The sequence below is a fragment of the Carlito syrichta genome, unplaced genomic scaffold (genome assembly GCF_000164805.1).
Source record: "Carlito syrichta isolate Samal-C Ts95f unplaced genomic scaffold, Tarsius_syrichta-2.0.1 Scaffold305279, whole genome shotgun sequence".
Lineage (NCBI taxonomy): Eukaryota > Metazoa > Chordata > Mammalia > Primates > Tarsiidae > Carlito > Carlito syrichta.
This window is the reverse complement of record NW_007249375.1, coordinates 485,047-504,971: the sequence shown is the minus strand read 5'-3', so window position 1 is coordinate 504,971 and position 19,925 is coordinate 485,047. Positions and strand designations below refer to the sequence as shown.

The window sequence follows — 19,925 nt, the reverse complement described above, 5'->3', positions numbered from 1 at the left end:
TTGCTATACTTCTTATTTTGTAATTATAATAGGATTTGTTTCCTCTCTCTCTCTCTCTCTCTCTCTCTCCCCCCCATCCCTCCCCCCCCAGCTTGTTCTAAGGAAGTCTAAACATGAAAATGTAAATTTATAAAAAATATATTTACTTATGATGGCATATAGAAGGTTGAACAATCTAATAAAATAGATCAGTACTGATTATCATTGTGATATGTGATCCCTCCCTCTTTCTGGAAAAAGTTTTTATATAAATCTGAAATATATGGATAACTGCCTGTCTCAAAAAATTTAAGCTTTAAAAAAAAGCACATTAGCCGGGCTCGGTGGCTCAGCCTGTAATCCCGCACCTTGGGAGGCTGAGGTAAGTGGATTGCCTGAGCCCGTGGGTTCGAGACCCGCCTGGGCAACTTGACAAGACCTCATCTCTATAATAAATCAAAAAATCAGCCAGGCGTGGTAGCGCATGCCTGTAATTCCGCCTACTTGTAAGGCTGAGGCGGAAGGATCGCTGGAGCCCAGTAGGTCGAGGCTGCGGTGGCCGGGAGCGGCCATGGCACTCCAGTCTAGTTTATGGAGTGAGACTTCAGCTCAAAAAAGAAAATGCACATTAAAAGAATAAATGTGCCAGGGTCGGTGGCTCAGCCTGTAATCCCGTGCCTTTGGGAGGCTAAGGTGAGTGGATTGCCTGAGCCCGTGGGTTCGAGACCCACCTGGGCAGCAAGACCTCATCTCTATAATAAATCAAAAAATCACAGGTCAAGGCTGTGGCAGCTGGGAGCGGCCACTGCACTCCAGTCTAGGTGACAGAGTGAGACTCCAACTCAAAAAAAAAATAATCAGCCGGGTGTGGTAGCGCATGCCTGTAATTCTGGCTACTTGGAAGGCTGAGACTGAAGGATCGCTGGAGCCCAGCAGGCAAGGCTGCAGTGGCTGGGAGCGGCCACTGCACTCCAATCTGGGCGACAGAGTAAGACTCCAACACACACCAAAAAGAATAAATGGACATCCCTGTACCAGCTTCCTAACAAGTCAGAAATATTTCTTTTTAGTTATAAACATGTTACATAGATACATTGTCATCTGATCATATTACCACTTAACCTTAGCTGTATTGTCTTTGTTGCTATATAATCTGTGAAATTATTTTAAATGATTGTATAATACTACATTGGGTCATTATAATCTTGGACTTTCCAGCATTCTTGAAAGTTTACATTGTTTACAACTTGTAAAATGGAGTTTCATTGTTGACAAAACCTGTACTTCAAATGAGAGTGCATGTATTGATCCTAGATTTAGTATATAAATCATCTGATTATTTCAACCATTTAAAAAGATGTTTTCCTCATGCACTTTAATTTGCCAGACCTACTTGTGCCTGTGAGTAGGCATGCCCTCTGTAAACAGTGTGACACCTCTTCCCAGATTCACTGGTTTTCTATTTGTGACGGTATCTTATGACATTTCCATTTGGCTTCCCTATTCATCTGACCAGGAAGCCAGGGACCTCAGCACTGTGATCACGAATGAATTGCAGAGATGGATTGAGGTCTTTAGAGGTGTTAAGTCCTGAACAACAAAGTTCTGAGTTTTTGCCATATAGCTATTTCAATCCTTTTTGTTGTTTTATTTTAAAATATCAGATAATTTCAGATTTTATTTCCATTTCCTTTTGGGGGGGTGTGTGCTCTCCTGGCTTGGTTGTACCCCAAACAAATGTTTCCTCTTTTCTTGGGTAGTTCAGCAATAGATAAGCTAATTAGGTTGGGTGTTCATGGAACATTTGCTCTGCACCCCAGAATTCTTGATCACCTAGATCAAAAATGTTATGAGCTCATTGCAGCCTGAACTTTTCATACTAAACCCTACCACCATTTTCTACTTAATCTAACTAATTAATTAGATGGAATCAATTTAATCTAAGTCTGTTAACACAAAGGCTACCAGTAGGGAGATGAGAAATCTGACTGACTCAAGCATGTTTTGAACTGAGGTTATGATCCATTCAGGGGGATTTTGAAGGAAGAATGGGGATTTTGAAGAGCAGACTATACACTGTTTAACAAAAGCCCCTCCCTATGCAGGAAGGCTACCAAGAGGAAGGTAGTCTTTGTTACTCAGGATGTGATTAATATTGCTTCATCATTTAATTTTAGAACTTCTAAAATAAGGAAGCTTGCATAAGTTCAAGGCACATGGATTGAAACCTCAGAGTGCCTACTTTGTTTTTGAATTACAGAAGTAATACATGTATTACAAAAAGTTTGACCAAAACCTCTGCTAATATTTTGTAGTAGTTCCAACCTTTACTTCTTATGTTCTTTAAAAAAATATTTATTGTGAGAATGTTTTATATCTAATTTGGATCTGCTTAACATTACTTCATATGCTTTTTTGCTGTATACAGCCTTTGTGTCAATTGTAATTTCTGCGTAATTCTACTCTTATGACATTCCACAATTTTTCTAATCATGCATCCTATTATCGGGCACCTTGAGTACCCAATTTCATGTCCGACACAGTGGTAATTAGCAAGTCTCTGGTCCACAACATGTTAATGCTGCTCTCACAGGTCACTAGGTGACCTTGTCCTGTTGTGATTTGTCTGTCTCAACCAGTTTTTTGCCTTGCCCTTTTTTTAAAAACTAAATTTCTTTCTGCCTGTTTTCTTTCTGTTTGTTTTGTGGGGGTGGAGGAGGAAGGGAGCTGGTTATAGTTCACTTCATAGATGGGCCTTTTTGTCTTTCGTTCTTCAGTGGTGAGAGTGGTGCTGGAAAGACAGTGGCTGCCAAATACATCATGAGTTACATCTCCAGAGTGTCTGGAGGAGGCCCCAAAGTCCAGGTGAGTTGGCGAGGCCCTTGTGATGCCTAATGCTATGTGAAATTTCGAAGGCTCCATTTGCTGTTTAAAAAATAATTTTTCTTCCGTAGAAAAGAGTTTGGTTCTATAACCAAGAAACTTGAAATCTGCAAAGAAATAGCACATTTTAAGATAGACATGCCTAATATATAATGAACTCCTACAAATCAATAAAAATGTGAATGGTCCAAAAGGAAAATAGATACAGGATATGAAAGTCAACTCATAGCTGGGGTACAGTGGCTCAAACCTATAATCCCGGGACTTTGGAAGGCAGAGGTGAGAGGATTTCCTGAGCCCAGAGTTTGAGACCAGCCTGGGCAACTTGGCAAGACTGTGTCTCTACAATAAATCAAAAAATTAACTGGGTGTGGTGTCACATGCCTGTAGTTCCAGCTACTTGGAAGGCTGAGGCAGAAGGATCACCTGAGCCCAGCAGGTGGAGGCTGTGGTGGCCATGAGTGTGCCACTGCACTCCAGCCTAGGCAACAATGAGACTCCAACCCAACCCTCTTCCCCCAAAAAGAAAGTCAACTCAGAAGAGAAACTGTAGGCTAGACTCAGCTCATGCCTGTAATCCCAGCATTCTGGGAGGCCCAGACGGGAGGATTGCTTGAGCCCGAGAGTTCTAGACCAACCTGGGCAACATAGTGAGACCTCATCTCTACAAAAAAATTTAAAAATTAACCAAGCTTGGCATGCAGGCTTTTAGTTCCACCTACTCGGAAGGCTGTGGTGGAAAGATCGCCTGAGCCCAGGAGGTCAAGGCTTCAGTGAGTTGTAACTGTGCCACTGCACTAAAGTCTGAGTGACAGAGTGAGACCCTGACTCAATAGAAAGAGAAAAAAAAGAAAGAAAAAGAATTGCAGATGACTCATAAAACATGGAAATATGCTCACCATCATGATCATAAGAGAAATGCAAATTAAAATTACATTGAATTGCCAATTCCGAACAACTATTTTTTTAGCTACCAGACTGGCAAAATCATATAGTATTTTAAACACTTGATTGGTAATATTGCAGAGACACAGTTGTTCTCATACATTGTTTTTAGGTGCTCAAACAAGTACACTTTCATGGAGACTTTTATGGAGGACATCTCAGCAAAATCTAACAAACTGAGACACATACTATTTGACTCAGCGATTCTGCTTAAGAAAATTTATCCTTTAGATATGCTGAAATATACAAAATGATACATATATAAAGTTAATTGTGGCATTTTTGGTAATGTAAAAAAAACTGGAAACAACTTAAATGTCTGTCAGTAAGCGACTGGTGAAATAATTTATGGTTAGTCATACAATATATTATTATATGGCCATAAAAATGAGCCACCGCGCCACCACCTGGCAATTTATAAACATTTTAAAGGAGATAGAGAAAGGGAAAGGAGAGAAAGGAAGAAGGAAAGATTGGCACATATAAAGGAAATGTTAGAGAGAAGACCCAGAGAATGAGGATACAGGAGAGGGGAAAAGAAAAGGAGAGGATTACAGGATGGGCAGAGGAGCAGCAGATTCAAGAAGACAGGGTCATGAATGGGGTGGACACGGCTTCATCTGTCTTTAGTTTTGCTCATTGTGTTATCAGCATCAACATTGCAGGGATGGGTAAAACCTGCTCCCCAGAGAGTAATGCATGATGGTGACAGGGAGCCGAGGTACATAAGGGCTTCCAGGTTCATCACTGGCACACACTCTAGAGACAGAATGCACTTCCAAACATTAATGTTTATAGTCAGAATAATGTAATAAGCAATGTTATTGTCATGGTCAGCTGTAGAATTTAAAAAGACGCGTAAAATTATTTTTATTATGGTTCTAGCTACTAATTTAAAAATGCTTCATTATGTTCTGGTGGATCAGAAGTCTTAAGATAGGGCCCCAGATTCCTTTTACACAGAGTGAATGGGTTTTAGAGCATCCTGTTTCTTTGAAAGGAAGATCAAGCGCAACTTCGTTCAGTAGGAGGATGAAACAAGCCATGTCTATAATTCTAAATTTTCTAGTAGCTATTTAAAACAAAAAAAAGAAAAGTGAAAAGAAACTGATGGAGTTATTTTAAAAATATTTTTATTTAGCTCAATATTTCCAAAATATTATCATTTTTATTATATAATCAATGTAGCAAAATTAGAGATTTTATATTCTTTTTTTTTTCGGTACTAAGTCTTTGAAACCCAATATGTATTGTATACTTACTTTGCATTTCATTTGGAACCAGCTACAGCACATGTGGCTCATGGCTTCCATAATGGACAGTTAGTACATCTGTAGAACCTGGGTTGGTATGGTTCAGTCCAATTGCTTTTCCCTAGTCATGTGTTTGTACCCTATCCTGAGAGGGTTGACATGGAGACAGGAATCCAGGATGCTGTTTTGTTGGTGGGCTGCCCTTTTATCTTAGTTTGCCCTTTCTCTTTTCCCTTGTATCAAAAAATATGCCACAAAAATCTATAGGACATCACTCATAGTTGATAAACAGATATGGATGGATGGATGGATGGATGGATGGATGGATGGATGGATGGATGGATATATACATAGGCATTCTTAGTTTAAAAGTCTGTAATTAAAGAAGGAAAGAGATTTTTAAAAAGAGCTTCTTTTGTTCTCTTCCTGAAAGAAGCTGAGTGTTGTTAAATGGTGTGGGCACATCTGGCCAGCAAAAAAGATGTAAAAGATTAGTGAAGGTCCACAGCTCAAAATTGATTTTACAAAGAAAAGCAAAGTATCTATAAACCTATGAGTTTTTAAAGGAGAGTAGGCTGCTTGAAAGTATGTGTCTAAGCTTTGATACTATGCCATGGAGGGACCAACTAAAAATTTGCCCTTGGTGCCATTGTTAACAATGCTTCCCCAGTCAGGATGCAACTCCAGTTCTCATTTTTTGTGGCAGTTTCTCTTCTGAATTTTCAGGAGGAAAACAAAGTGCACTTTTGCTGTTACACAGTCAATTAGTAGTTAGTGCCTTAATCTAGTCCTCTTTGCTACAGCCTGTGACTTAGTAGCCAGACTGCAGATGGTTAATGTTGATTTTTCTCTTCCTGTTTTCCCATGAGGACAATGATACAGAGCTCTTGGCTTGGAATAAGTCAGTAGCTAAAGAGCACAAGCCAGAAGACTTGTTATTTCTGGAACATGTTTAACCATAGCATGTGAATAATTAGAAGTGCAACGAATGACTCACTTGTCGAAAGACGTCTCCAACATCAGATCCTGTTGAGCTATCTCATGTCCATGGTGTGTTTTGCACACGTTTGCATAGAACTGGGGTGTTTGAAAACCAAATGCTTCTCCTCTAGTAGATCAGAAATTGTTCTATACAATACATTGTTGACCTTTGCTGCTCAAAGTATGGCTTCATGCTGGCAAAACCAGTAGCACCAGGGAGCCGGTTAAAAATGCAGGTTCTTGGGTCCCACCTGAACTACTGAATCCACATCTGCATTTTAACAAGATCCCCAGGTGACTCATGCTCATTAAATTATGAGAAACACAAGACTATTTCCATAACCTTATTTGGGGAGGAGAAACTGATTAATTTCCCTTAAGAACTCTGGTTTGCAGTGGAGTGGGTAGGTTGGGAAGGGGTAGTGAGAGTGAAGACACTGATCAGAACAGCAAGGAGCTATCCCTTCCACCCCTTTATATAATGCTTCTTGTTCCCTTCTGCTGTGATTCCCAGCACACTCAGAAGTGCAAATGAAGCTGCAACAACCGATTTGGAGACGCAGTGCAGGAACATTTATAGATCCTGATTCATGGGTGGTACCCTGGCTCCTGGGACTCCTACATCAAGCCAAGGGCATCAGGAGACCTGAACACATGAACAGGTGTAGGTCGGTCTCAGTGAAAGAATAAGTCTTCTAGAAACCCCTAGGGACACGTGGATTTGGGTCCTCTTATCTTATACTCAGAAACCAGTTCCTTAGGGAAATTTTGTCATTGCCTTATGTGGTAGGAGTTCACACCCTCCTAACCTCCGGTCTGTTTGCTGGGGCAGCACGTGAAAGACATCATCCTGCAATCTAACCCACTGCTGGAGGCTTTTGGGAACGCCAAGACCGTCCGGAACAACAACTCCAGCCGATTTGTAAGTCTCTTCCCTATTTCCTAGAGTGTCCTCTGATTAATGGTGTTGATGTTCCTGATTTAAATCCAGTATCCCAAAGGCAACGGGAGTTTTTCACATATCATCAAGAAGCTGCCTTTTCAGTCTTTTCTCGTTTTCTATAATGATGCGCTGTCAAGTTGCAATATGCCCTTTGACTGAAATTATTTTTGAGCCTCAGGGATGCAAGCCTTACTAAGGAAAATAAAAATTGATGAAAGTGGAAGCTCTGGTCCTAGAGGAGTTTGCTTTGTGTCCTGGAGAAAAGACCTTTCCTAAGACAAAGAAATTATTAGAGTAGGTAGGTATCCCAGCCAGGTATTGTTGACCACTAGCAATGATTTTGCTTCTACGACTTGGTCTGTAGACTCTGAAGAGAGCAGACACTTGGACTGATCTGGCATCTTGGAGAAAACCTTCCACTCCTCTGTCCATCAGAGCAAGCTGACTACCTGCCTACCCCATCCCTCTGGCTTTGTGCATTTTGTTCATGCAACAAAACAACATCCAAAAGTGGCTGGACGTATCCTCACAGGTTGCTTCCTCACTGGCTCACTCACCCAAGGTTGTGAAAATGCCAAACAAATGCATTGTTGTGAATGTTCCTTTAGATCTTTTTCTGTCTGGATGTCTCCTGAGGGGGTAAATTGGAAGCCTGGGAAGGATGACTATGAATCTACGCCTCTCGACAAAAGCCATATTTTCAAAGAAACAAATGTTCACCCAGTAACTTTCACTTATATAGATTTTGCATCTTATTTCAATGATAGATTATGTCTGGCACTAAAGCATTCAAGGAGCCATCTGTGAGGCTGATTCTGCACCATTTTAAAATAAATAAGTGGGAATTTCAGAGAAAAACAATTTCTCTCTCACTCTCTGTTTTGGAAGGAAGCTTCTATTTCCAAGAGAATTTTTACTATGTTCTCCTGTAATAATTGTCAAGTTCCCTGGTGGGTTATATCTGTTAAACTTACCCTCACTTTCCTTGTTGTCCAATATTATTTGAACTTCTCATTTGTTTATCTCTCATTTTTTGGTATAATGCCTGGGTTATGTTATCATGAAGAAATTTTCGAGGTAATGAGATAGGAAAGAAGATGTGAAAAGCTTTTCCAGTTGACCTTTTTTCTCTAATTGCCAATCTAAATCTGCCTTGTAAAAATGAACTTGATCAAATTTATCTGTCTGCCCCCCCCAGCTTTCTGAGAGAGCAGAAAAAATAATTAAATCAGTATTCTTGATTTTTCCAATATAAATTGCTCTCTATACTTGGAGGATACATCAATCAATTTTTGTCAATAACAAAACAAACACCCAGCACTTCTTATTTTTCTAATTACAAAATTGTGTACACCCCTGAAGGAAAGGTGGGAAAGAGTATGATGGCCAGTTTAGACACACACTGTCTCGGAGCCATGCCTGATGGCATCAAAAGTTACTCACTATCACTAATAATTTGAGAAATGTAAATTTAAACCATATATCATTTCTGTCTCTCAAGTGGGCAAACATTAAAGAAATTGATAATAATGGAGAAAAGATACTATTGGTTGAAGGCTGACATAATCTCCCAGAGCAATTTGGGAATTGTTATTAAAATTTTAAATGATCTTTATCTTTGACCCAACGATACTTTTAGAATAAGTTATCTAAAGTTCCTGTTAAATAACTGCCTATTTTAAAAGATATCCACAATATATTGTTACATTAAAAAAAAAAGATTATAGAACAATATTTACAGTGTGTTCCCGTTTCTGCTTTAAAATACGCACATTATATAAAATGTAATTAAGATGTATGCAAATCAAAGTTTGACACACTATTACATTGGGCAGTTAATAAGAGAATGAAGAAGTGGCATCAGGGTGGAACTATGGGTAATTTCACTTTAAGAAATGAACCATTAAAATGTATATATTTAACACATATAAATCTTTTTCAAGTTTAAAAACATGTATTATGAAATATTCTAAGCCCTGTTTCAAACTAATATAGTGAATACCTATGTGCCCAGCACCCAGCTTAAGAAATAAGCATTACCAAAAATTGAAGCTTCTAGCTGGGCGTGGTGGCTCACACCTATAATCCCAGCACTTTCGGAGGCTGAGGTGAGAGGATTGCCTGAGCGCACAGGTTCAAGACCAGACTGGACAACTTGGTGAGACCTCATCTCTACAATAAATCAAAATATTAGCCGGGCATGGTGGCGCATGCCTGTAGTTCCAGCTACTTGGAAGGCTGAGGTGGAAGGATCCCCTGAGCCCAGCAGGTCAAGACTGTGGTGGCAGTGAACATACCACTGCACTCCAGCCTGGGCAACAGGGTGAGACTCCAACTCAAAAAAAAAAACAACAAAAAACTTCTTTCCAGTTAATTTTCAAAATGCAACATCCATTTCCTTTTATACAATTTTCCATCTTTCCCCTCCAGGCTGCTCTACAGTAATCCTAAATATTTTGACGTCTTGTTAGGAGTTTTAACTTTTATGTGACAATTTTGAACTGTGTTTATATATTTATTACATTAGAGCAGTGGCTCTTAACCTTGGCTCCATATAAAAATCACCTCGGCACTTTTATAAATAATACAGGTCTGGGATCTGAAATTTTGATTTACTTGGTCCCTAGAAATTCTGATTTACTTGGTCAGGGGTGGCACCAGGCACCAGCATTTCATAAAGGCAGCCAAAATTGAAGACCACTGCTAGAAGGACTTGGAAGCTTGCCATTGACTCCACCTGCCATTCCTGGGTTTGATGTCCTGTCTGGTTTCATTTTACCTCAATTGATGGGGACCTGGGGCAGGCACTGAATCTTTTCCTCCATAACATTACCTCCCCCCATAAAAAAGACAGTGAAGGTGGCCTCCATGGGAAGCACAGGGCCTCTTGTTCAACAAGCTTTTCTCAGAAACCACGGGCACCGAAGAGAGTGGTGGTTGGTGATTTTCAGTGACTAGAACTTCTAGGTATTTGTTTTTTAGGGGAAGGGAGAGAGACCATCAGACCATCAGGTTAAGCCAAATAGACAACCGGAGACTGGCCTTTCTGACACCTGGAATTAGCAACTTAAGAACAGGAACACAGCACATACTCACACATTTGCACAGTGTGTAAAGTACTTGTCCTTAATGAGTTGACACTTCTAGTCATAGACTTGAGGCCCAGCTGAATTAAACCCAGAGATGGGTGGAGTTAGTCAGCGTACAACTTTTTATAATATTAAATGTGCATGTGGTGAGGCTGGGCATGCTGTCCAGTTTGGTCTTAGGCCACACCACACCCTGACTGATTTCCTCCATTTAAATTACCCTTCTAGCCTCTGAGAGTGCTTCAGTTTCTGAGGAATGGAGAAACTAAGTGCTAGTAAGAAAAAAAATATGTCATCAGCCTGTAATCCCGCGCCTTTGAGAGGCTGAGGTGAGTGGATTGCCTGAGCCCGAGGGTTCGAGACCTGCCTGGGCAGCGAGACCTCATCTCTACAATAAATAAAAAAATCAGCCGGGCGTGGTAGCGCATGCCTGTAATTCCGGCTACTTGGAAGGCTGACGCGGAAGAATCACCAGAGCCCAGCAGGTCGAGGCTGTGGTGGCCAGGAGCGGCCACTGCACTCCAGTCTGGGTGACAGAGTGAGATTCCAACTCAAAAAAAAAAAAAGAATTTTAATAACCTAGATACCTTTACAACTAAATTCCAGGTTTGTATTCTCCTTTGTTCCCTATTAGCAACAGTTTAAAGGGGGCATATTAATATCAATGACCGTAACAAAAATCCCCAGACTCCCGAATAGCTGGAAATAACTTTTTTTTTTTCTTATTTTCTTTCTTTTTTTTTTTTGAGTCAGAGTCTCATTCTGTCACCCAGGCTGGAGTGCAGTGGCATGCTCACAGCTACCACAACTTCAACTTGCTGGGCTCAGGTGATACTTCTGCCTCAGCCTTCCAAGTAGCTGGGACTATAGGCACACACTACCGTGCCTGGCTAATCTTTTGATTTATTGTTGAGATGAGGTCTTGACAGGTTTCCCAGGCTGGTCTCAAACTCCTGGGCTCAGGCAATCCTCTCACTTCATCCTCCCCAAATTCTGGGATTACAGGCGTGAACCACTGCACGTGGTCTGGAAAGAACTTCATTCTCAGTAAAGTGTTTTTTATTTTAGATAAGCATTTTAGATGTTCCAGAGATGAAAGGGGTTGACTGCTTTTGCCCAGAGCCATGAAATGAAGTCTGCCAAAGGAAAAATTTACTTTCTGTGAGAGAGGATGGCAGAATTCACATTTGTTAGGTTAAGGGTACTGTATGACTTTTCTGCTGTATTCTTCACACCTTCCAGTTGAACAGGCAAGCACCTACTAGGGCAAAATGGGCAAGGGATATGGCATATCCTTATTTAGTCAAACTGGAATGATAGATTCTCTCCACAGAATTGTGTGATTGGACAAAAGCACAGGTTAGTGTCTGATAGGAAAAGACGAGGAAGTCTATACTAGAATTAGGAGTAATTCAGAACATGTCTTTCATGAATGAATTTCCTTGAATTATATACTATATTCAAAGCCTGTTTGGAACATCATGTTTTTGTTTGCCAACCATTGAAGGAAATCCCTAACTTTCTTGCAGGGAAAATACTTTGAAATCCAGTTCAGTCCAGGTGGGGAGCCAGATGGTGGAAAGATCTCCAACTTCCTTCTGGAAAAATCTAGGGTCGTGATGAGGAACCCCGGAGAGCGGAGTTTTCACATATTTTATCAGGTTTTCCTTTATGTTTTTTTCTTTCCTACTTCCTAGTCCTTCTCCACGTGTAAAAAAAATTTTTTTCTCATCTTATCCCTCAGGTTTAGACAGTCTAGTCTGGCAAGGCAGGAAGCTTTATTACTATAGTATGTGCAAGTCAATGTGCAGAGTTGTGAGGCTGTCCCTATCTTCAGGGAGAATAAGATCTAATTTGTGTGATAAGATAAAAATTCCCCAGAAGTTAAATAATCAAGAAAGTGTTGACATAACTTCAAAACAAAAGTAGGAATCTTTGAGTCTTTGCCAAATAGTAAATGTGGGGAGATTTGGCCCGGATGTTAGGGAGATATGGGAAGGTGGTGGGGCCCTGGTGGGAGTAGACTGAGCACAAAACAAGGAAAGACCCAAGGCAGTGGAGGTGGGAGAGGGAAAGCCAATCAGGGAACCAGGCTTTAGCCAGCATGTAAGGGCTGGTGTCTCCAAAAAGGGAGATGTTAGAGGGAAAGTTTGAGATAGGCTTTGGATCTTTAACATCAAGTCAAAACATTTCTGCTAGACTCTCAGAAGCTGTAGAAAGTTTGAGACAGTAGACAGGATGCTTTTAAGTTGTGTTCTAAGTTTCAGCATTTAAAATTCAGGTTTTTTTTTTTTAAAAAGGTTTTTAAGTACTTAAAATATATAATGATGCCATAACCAAATTTTTTATGTTTGAGTTTACTTATTACTATTTTATATTAGAGATCTACATTAGACTTTCTATGAAGAAAGATCTCGGAATAGCTTTTCTTGTTTTGTTTCATTATTAGTTTAAAGGTTAGAAATTAGAAAGACATTAAACTGTAGGAGTAGCTCACATTCACTCTTTTCAATTACACACATATCTTAGATGACAGCAGATAATTCTGTTAGTTGGTATCTGTTGACTGAAAAAGGACCAAAAGCTTCTGTGAATTCAGTAATGCTTTTAATTGTATTTAATTAATGCAACATGTACAGATGAATGTAAAATTATTATATATTATGTATATGTCTAGCATACATAGTACATTATTTATTGAGTACTAAATAGACATGTGTAATGAATGCCAGGACCCTTTTCAATAAATGTAAGTCCCAACCCCTATAGGAGTTCTCTGCCTGCAGGTCAGAAATCACCAGAACAGAGGCTGTGAAATGATGGGCTCCAGGGTTCAAAACTTTGACAAAAATGTAATGACTGTAACTGTGAAATAGATGAGGCTCCCATGGGAGTTAGCGTGAAGATAGAAATAATGCCCATATAGGACATGAGGACTGTCTTCACATGTAGGATAGGGTAGCATCAGGTAGCCATGAAGCCAATGGGGAAGTAGAAGCCTAAGGAAGGGCAGCAACAGGGTCCAATGCCCAGGGCTCCTGGGAGTAAGGGATAGACCAGGGTCTGGGGGCCTAGAAGGGGTTGTGGATTTGGCCACCGGAAAGTAGCCACGAGAGGAGTTACATCAGGGTGGTGAGGAGAGAAGCCAGGATGTAGGTGGTTATGTCATGGCAGTTGTGTTGCAAGGAAGTAGATTCTGCAGCTGAAGAAGTTCAGAGTCAAGGACAAGCTTCTGAGAAAGGCAAAGAGCAGTATGTTTGTAGATAGAAAAGAGAGAAAAATTTGCAGAATGCAAGCTAGCAAGGGATTTTGTGATGTGAGTAGGGAGGGGATGAAAATGAAAGAGGAACAAAAAGAAGCAGTACAGAAAGATTTTGAGGAAACAGGAGAAAATGAAGGGAGCCTGATGTCATAGGATGACCTAGAACTTCTCAGTAAGGGAGATGAGGCCATCTATCTGGGAGAGGAGAACCAAGATAGCATGAACTTGACAAAGATGGGGAAGCATAGGTAGGAACTGTCTCACTTTTTCTAAATATATTGGGTGAGAGTACGGTGTCTTGGAGTCAGCCCACATGGGCCGTGCACATCTCTTCCCACCTCTTCCATACATTTCCTTGGTAGTTTGAAGTCAGTCACAGTGCGAGTATTTACACCATGAATGTTGGCAAACATACGAATCCATTTTTTCCTCCCAAGGGTTGATTGTTAGACATTTTCCAGCACACCACTGGTTGGAACCCATTAAGAGGTTCTGGTCAGGCCTAAGGCAGACATCAGAACTGGAAGAAAAAGCCAAGGGACAGTCCATAGGACAGGAGGTTTCAGAATACCAGAGAGCAAGACCTACTGCTATTTTAAAATATGCATCCTGTAGTGAGAAGCATGGAAACCAGGTCCACGTTCACAAGCTAAAGTGCCATCTATTTTACTCTCCACTCTGAGGTGTCACAAGTGAAGCAATACAGTTCTTTGCCATTCTTTTTTTTTTTGATTTGGAATCTCACTGTGTCATCCAGACTGGAGTGCAGTGTCACACTGCTGGCCACCGCAGCCTCGACCTGCTGGGCTCTGGTGATCCTTCCACCTCAGCCCTCCAAGTAGCTGGAACTACAGGCACATGCTACTGCGCCCGGCTAATTATTTATCGTAGAGACGAGGTCTCGCCAAGTTGCCTGGGCAGGTCTCGAACCCACGGGCTCAGGCACTCCACTCACCTCTGCCTCCCAAAGTGCTGGGAGTACAGGCTGAGACACTGAGCCCAGTCAGTTCCTTGCCATTCTTAGAGTTAGGAACCAAAATTTGCAGAGTCAATTTGGGGCTACTCTGAGTAGAGCAGATATTCAGAAGCCTCTTCATACTTCAGAGTCTAGGACAACCCATCGTTTTAGAAAGCCTTGTCACTGGGCTTGGGGTTGGTGGCTGCAGACTCTCAGAGGTGACTTTGGGTGCCCTGTGGTCTACATCATGGCCCACCTGTGTTCTGTTGCTCTAGCTCATCGAGGGCGCCTCTGCAGAGCAGAAGCATAGCCTTGGCATCACCAGCATGGACTATTATTACTACCTGAGCCTCTCGGGGTCATACAAGGTTGATGACATCGATGACAGGCGTGAATTTCAGGAAACTCTGGTAAGTGCTGGCACAGGGCCATGCAGGATCTGCTCTCCAGACTGGGCATTGCCTGTGGCAGCAAGGGCAGTGAAGGGTGATGAGCAGCATGAATGTCCACCTCACTCTTTATAAGCACTCCATATCCTAAAACTTGTGTTTTGGTACCCTTAAAGAGCTGTGTGCCCAGTTGCCTGAGGACTTGAGATGGGTAAAAAAAAAAAAAAGAGAATTCATCGTTATCCCCCTGTAGGAGCTCTGATAACCAGGCAAGAATGATTGTGGGATTTAGCATGTCTGTTTGCTGATGGCTTACACGGTTGGTGAGCTGTTTCCTTAGAAAGGCTAAGCAAACAGCATGTTAGGGTTTTATTTGGGTTTAGAAATTTTGGAACATCTTTAGTTTTTTCTCTGCCCTCCTCTTTTTTCTTTTTTTTTCCCCTTCTGTTTTGTGGGTTTTCTCTTGCCCTCTGTATCGTGCAGGTTGAGGACGATCCTTCTGCTCCACGCCCTTCACATCATGGGTATGTTATGGTACAAGTTGTGAAGCTAGGTCAATTATGAAGGGCTTGCATCCTGGGGGGAACAAATTAAGTGAGTCAGTCTAGAAATTTCTGGAGATAGGCTGGTTACCCACTTAGCTTCGAAGGGCTGCATTATTGTCCTTTGAGTTGGATACAAGCCAGCCACATTTCTCACCCCAGATCCAGACCTGAGCAGGAGACCCTGAATGAGCAATGGAGCATCAGTTTGAGGGGAGCTGACATTTGGGCTTGAAAGGGACAGGAGGTTCAGAGGCTGTGCTCTGGGTGCTAGGGAATAATGATATCAAGAGACCACATGGCCTCAAACGAGCTGAAAGATATGAAAATACAGGTCAGGGGCCTGGGGCCTACACACTGGTCCCAGAGGATAGTTCTCTTAGGGATGTATGTCTAAGATTTAACCATTTTACTTGTTTTTATTGAATTTAAGGGGCCTTAGAAACTAGACATTTTTATTTTTTGAGTCAGACTCACTTTGTCACCCATGCCAGAGAGCAGTGGCATGAAAACGGCCACTACAATCTCAACCTCCTAGGCTAAAGTGATCATCCCACCTCAGCCTCCCAAATACCTGGGACTATAGGCGCATGCCACCATGCCTGTCTAATTTATTTATTTTTATTTTTTTAGAGATGAGGTCTCACTATGTTGCCCAGACTGATTTTGAACTCCTGGGCTCTAGTGATCCTCCCACATGGGCCTCCCAAAGTGCTGGGATTACAGATGTGAGCCATTACACCCAGCCAGAAACTAGGCTTGCTAATGATGCTTTTATTGGATTTCCTGGAGATTTTTAATTAAGATATTTTTTGCAAGTACAATATTCTCATCCTTCCTGATGAAGAAAAAGATCTTGAGTCCACTTGGAGTAGCTGAAAAGGGCCAACAATGCCCTTTAGAAGGGGAGCAGCAAAAATACACCAAGGGACAAGGAAAGATTTGGAGACCTTGTGTACAGCTACTGCTCTTCTCCCTTTCCTCCTGGAGTTCTTCCACTCTTTCTCCTGGAGGATGGCATGCTGTGTGCAAAGACAGCATGACTTTCAGACCTGAGAAGCATGACTTTCAGACCTGAGAAGAACTTGTGCATTGGTCAGTAATCACTTGCACAGGAAATTCCTGCCACCATCACGAGTTAAGCCACATAGAATTGCACAACCCTGTCTATGCTTTGGTGGCTTCTTCTTCTTCTTTCTTCTTCCTTCCTTCTTCCTCTCCCTCCTTCCTCCTCTTCCTCCTCCTCCTTCTCTTTCAACTCATCTGTATTTTGTTACACTCTTACTTGAAGCAACTGCTAGGCTTTGGCTTCTTCATTATGTGCTTCTAAATATTGTGACCAGTTTGTCTGGATAATTTCTTTTTCCTCTTCCAGCACGCCATGAATGTGATTGGGATCTTCGCGGAAGAGCAGACGCTGGTTTTGCAGATAGTGGCGGGAGTGCTCCACCTGGGAAACATCAGCTTCAAAGAAGTTGGCAACTACGCAGCTGTGGAGAGTGAAGAGTGTGCGTAGCCTTGGGACATGGCTGTTGAATGATGGGAAGTGGGTGGTTAGCTCCCATCAGAAGTAACCCAGCACTTTCCTCTGCTTAGATCTCAAGTGGGGATATTGGGAAGAGATGGGAAGTCATATGGGTCCTTTGGGGCAAAACAGAATGGCCCCAAGAGAGATTGGACGTCCTCTTTGCATCTGCCCCTCTCCTCACCACCAGCATTTCAAATTCCACACCACTGATGATTATAGTGAAATCATTTTGATTTATCATCAGCCTTGGGGAAATCTGGCCGAATTTCACATCTAGGTTTAAAGATAAAGTGATATTTTTAATAAAAATGACCTTTTCAATGACTTTTGCCTTATTAATAGCTTAATAAGGCAAAAGATTAGTCTTTTTTTTTTTTTTAAGATTAGTCTTAATGAAAATCTTTTTTGTATCTGGGTTCAGTGGCTCAGCCTGTAATCCCACACTTTGGGAGGCTGAGGTGAGTGAATTGCCTGAGCCCACGGGTTCGAGAACTGCCTGGGCAATTTGGTGAGACCTCATCTCCACAGTAGATCAAAAATTAGCCGGACGTGGTAGCACGCACCTGTAGTTCCGGCTACTTAAAAAGCTGAGGCGGAAGGATCACTGGAGCCCAGCAGGTCGAGGCTGTGGTGGCTGGGAACGGCCACTGCACTCCAGTCTGGGTAACAAAGTGAGACTCCAACTCAAAAAAAAACCAAACATCTTTTTTGTAACTGTTCTTCAGAATCTAAATTTCCTTAAAGGTCTTGAAGAGCAAATAGTAGAATATATGTAAATATGGGATGCTCATAGGCTCAAAGCTCGTCCCCGAGTTTGGATCAAGTTGAATTTCTAAACACAGAAAAAAATGGACTTTGACTATTGTCCATTTTTGTGTTAACTATTACCCAAATTTTGTTGACACATCTGATGGTTGCCTTTAATGATCACATCTGTGTGGTTGGCACCTCAACATCTGAATGGTCATTTTTACTCTTTGAGAAGAAATCAAGATTCTCCCTGCGTTTAGATGGCGTTGGTTACATGTGCCTACAATCTACCACAAGTCCCATGGCGCATGACTGTAGACTCTTAGGCACTGACAGCTTTCCAGGCTGCTCTCGCAACCCACACATCCTTTAACCACCCAGGAAGACATTCTTCCTTTCTCAGCATTCTTTACGGATGATAAATTTAGATGCTCAGTAATAAATAGTATCCCACTCATTGCTGACAATGCAGTGGGGATATTTCCATGCCAAATAAGGTTCTTTTTTTTTTTTTGTTTTCTTTTCTGATAAAAGAGGGAGGTTCTGCTAACTTCTGATGTCTGTCTGATAAAGACAAAGATGAATTATGTTTACCCGAGAAGGGGGTGGAAAACAAGAAATATAAGGGGAGTTGATTAAGTTCAGAAATTATTATGCCATAGCAATCATAATAATAATTACTGTGTTTCTAAACTTCATGTGCATTATCCTTGATATTCAACAAATGCACATATGTATACAGAAGGATCATTAGCACTTGACCTTTTAATGTTAACAGTGTTGGTTTGGTGGTAGTTGCTGTGGAAGAAGACTGGGTTTCTTTTGCCTTCTTAGATGGTAAAATTTTTTAGTGCTTCTTTATGCTTGAAAATGGAGTCATTACACTGAAGCAGCAAGCACTTCCCTGGAATGTTTGAGCCAAGAAGCACTGTATTGCACACTGATGTCCAAAGTTAGTAGTCGCCTCAGCCAATTGGTAAGGCCCAAGATTGGCGACTACCATTGAGATTCTCTGACTAGAGGTGATGGAAGCATGGACATCAGGAAAGCCAAAGGAGTCTAAGAAATATACCCCCTTCCCAACAGTTTTATTTGATTGGGGATTTTGTTACACATTAACATGGCTCAAGTGGTACACAGGGAAAGTTCTCTCTTTAACCTTCTTCTAGTAAACTTTTCCCCACCCCAGAGGAAACCAAAGTTTCCAATATCTTGTGTTCCCTGTAAGGGATTTGTGTTCCCCTATGCACAGCTATTCTTTTTGCCTACATTTGTGCAATAATGGGAGCTTATAACACAGTGTTGTATATTTGCTTTTTCATTTATCATATGTCTTAGAGATTGTATCAGTTCGTAAAGAACTTTATTCTTTTTGTGGATTCATGCCATTCTGTTGCTTGGTTACTTTGATTTATTTAACCAGTCATCTGTTGGACATTAAGATGGTCTCTGGCTGGGCACAGTGGCTCATATCTGTAATTCCAGCACTTTGGGAGACTGAGGTGCAAGGATCACTTGAGCCCAGGAGTTCAAGACTAATCTGGGCAGCATAGTTTTGCCTCTACAAAATATCAGCCAGGGGTACTCAACACGTGTAGTCCCAGCTACTCAGAAGGCTGAGGTGGAAAGATTGCTTGAGCCCAAGCAGAGGCTGCAGTTAACTGTGATCGTGTCACTGTATTCCAAGCCTGGGTGACACAGTGAGAGCCCCAAACAAACAAACAAAAAAGTGGTCTCCATATTCTGCTGTTACAGTGGTGACTGAACATTACTGAAATGAATAATCTTGATTCTTGTTGTCTTTCTTAAGTATATCTATGAAATAAATTTGTAAAGGAAAGTTCCAGCCCATGCCTTTATAATTGAAGAAAGCAGACTTTCTCTGTCTATTGTGGAGCAGAAAATAATGCCACAATTCCCATCACAGCTAGCTTATTAAAGCAAAATAGCCATTAATAACAAATATGTTGTTACCTGACCTTAGAGTAGTTGAGATATAGAATTGCCCTGGTCAACTTTTATGTTGCTATAAAGCCAAACAAACCTCAACAAAGGCACACATATACCTCTCAGTGTCAATATACAAAGGTGATGTGTGTTAAATACCAAATTAAGAATTTTACTGAAGGAAAAGAAATACGGTTTCAAGATCAATGAAGCATAAAAGTACTAGTGGCAATGTCCCTCCTTTGTGTCATTATTTTTCATGGGTTAGAAGATACAGAACCTCAACATCAAAGACAGATAAACCTTATTTATCTTGTCGTTTCTTTTAAATTTGCAAAAATGGAATTTCATTTTGCTACATCTTTTTGGCTTTTTCCTGCTTCCTACATTTTGTATTAAAATGGAAAACTTAAATATAACTCTGCTTTACACAGTAATATAGTAATAGAAATTTACCTTCATTATTTACATGTGCT

At 41.1% G+C, this 19,925-nt stretch overlaps 1 protein-coding gene across 1 annotated transcript in view; it reads left to right on the top strand.

The window, feature by feature from the left end:
• The window catches only part of MYO1E (myosin IE), a 125,238-nt gene that overhangs the window by 28,628 nt on the left and 76,685 nt on the right, over positions 1-19,925 (top strand). Inside the window, exons 4-8 of the mRNA XM_021714146.1 lie at positions 2,757-2,844; positions 6,874-6,963; positions 11,603-11,734; positions 14,569-14,703; positions 16,600-16,732. Coding sequence (XP_021569821.1) covers positions 2,757-2,844; positions 6,874-6,963; positions 11,603-11,734; positions 14,569-14,703; positions 16,600-16,732 — 578 coding nt within the window. The remainder of the gene's footprint in view (positions 1-2,756; positions 2,845-6,873; positions 6,964-11,602; positions 11,735-14,568; positions 14,704-16,599; positions 16,733-19,925) is intronic.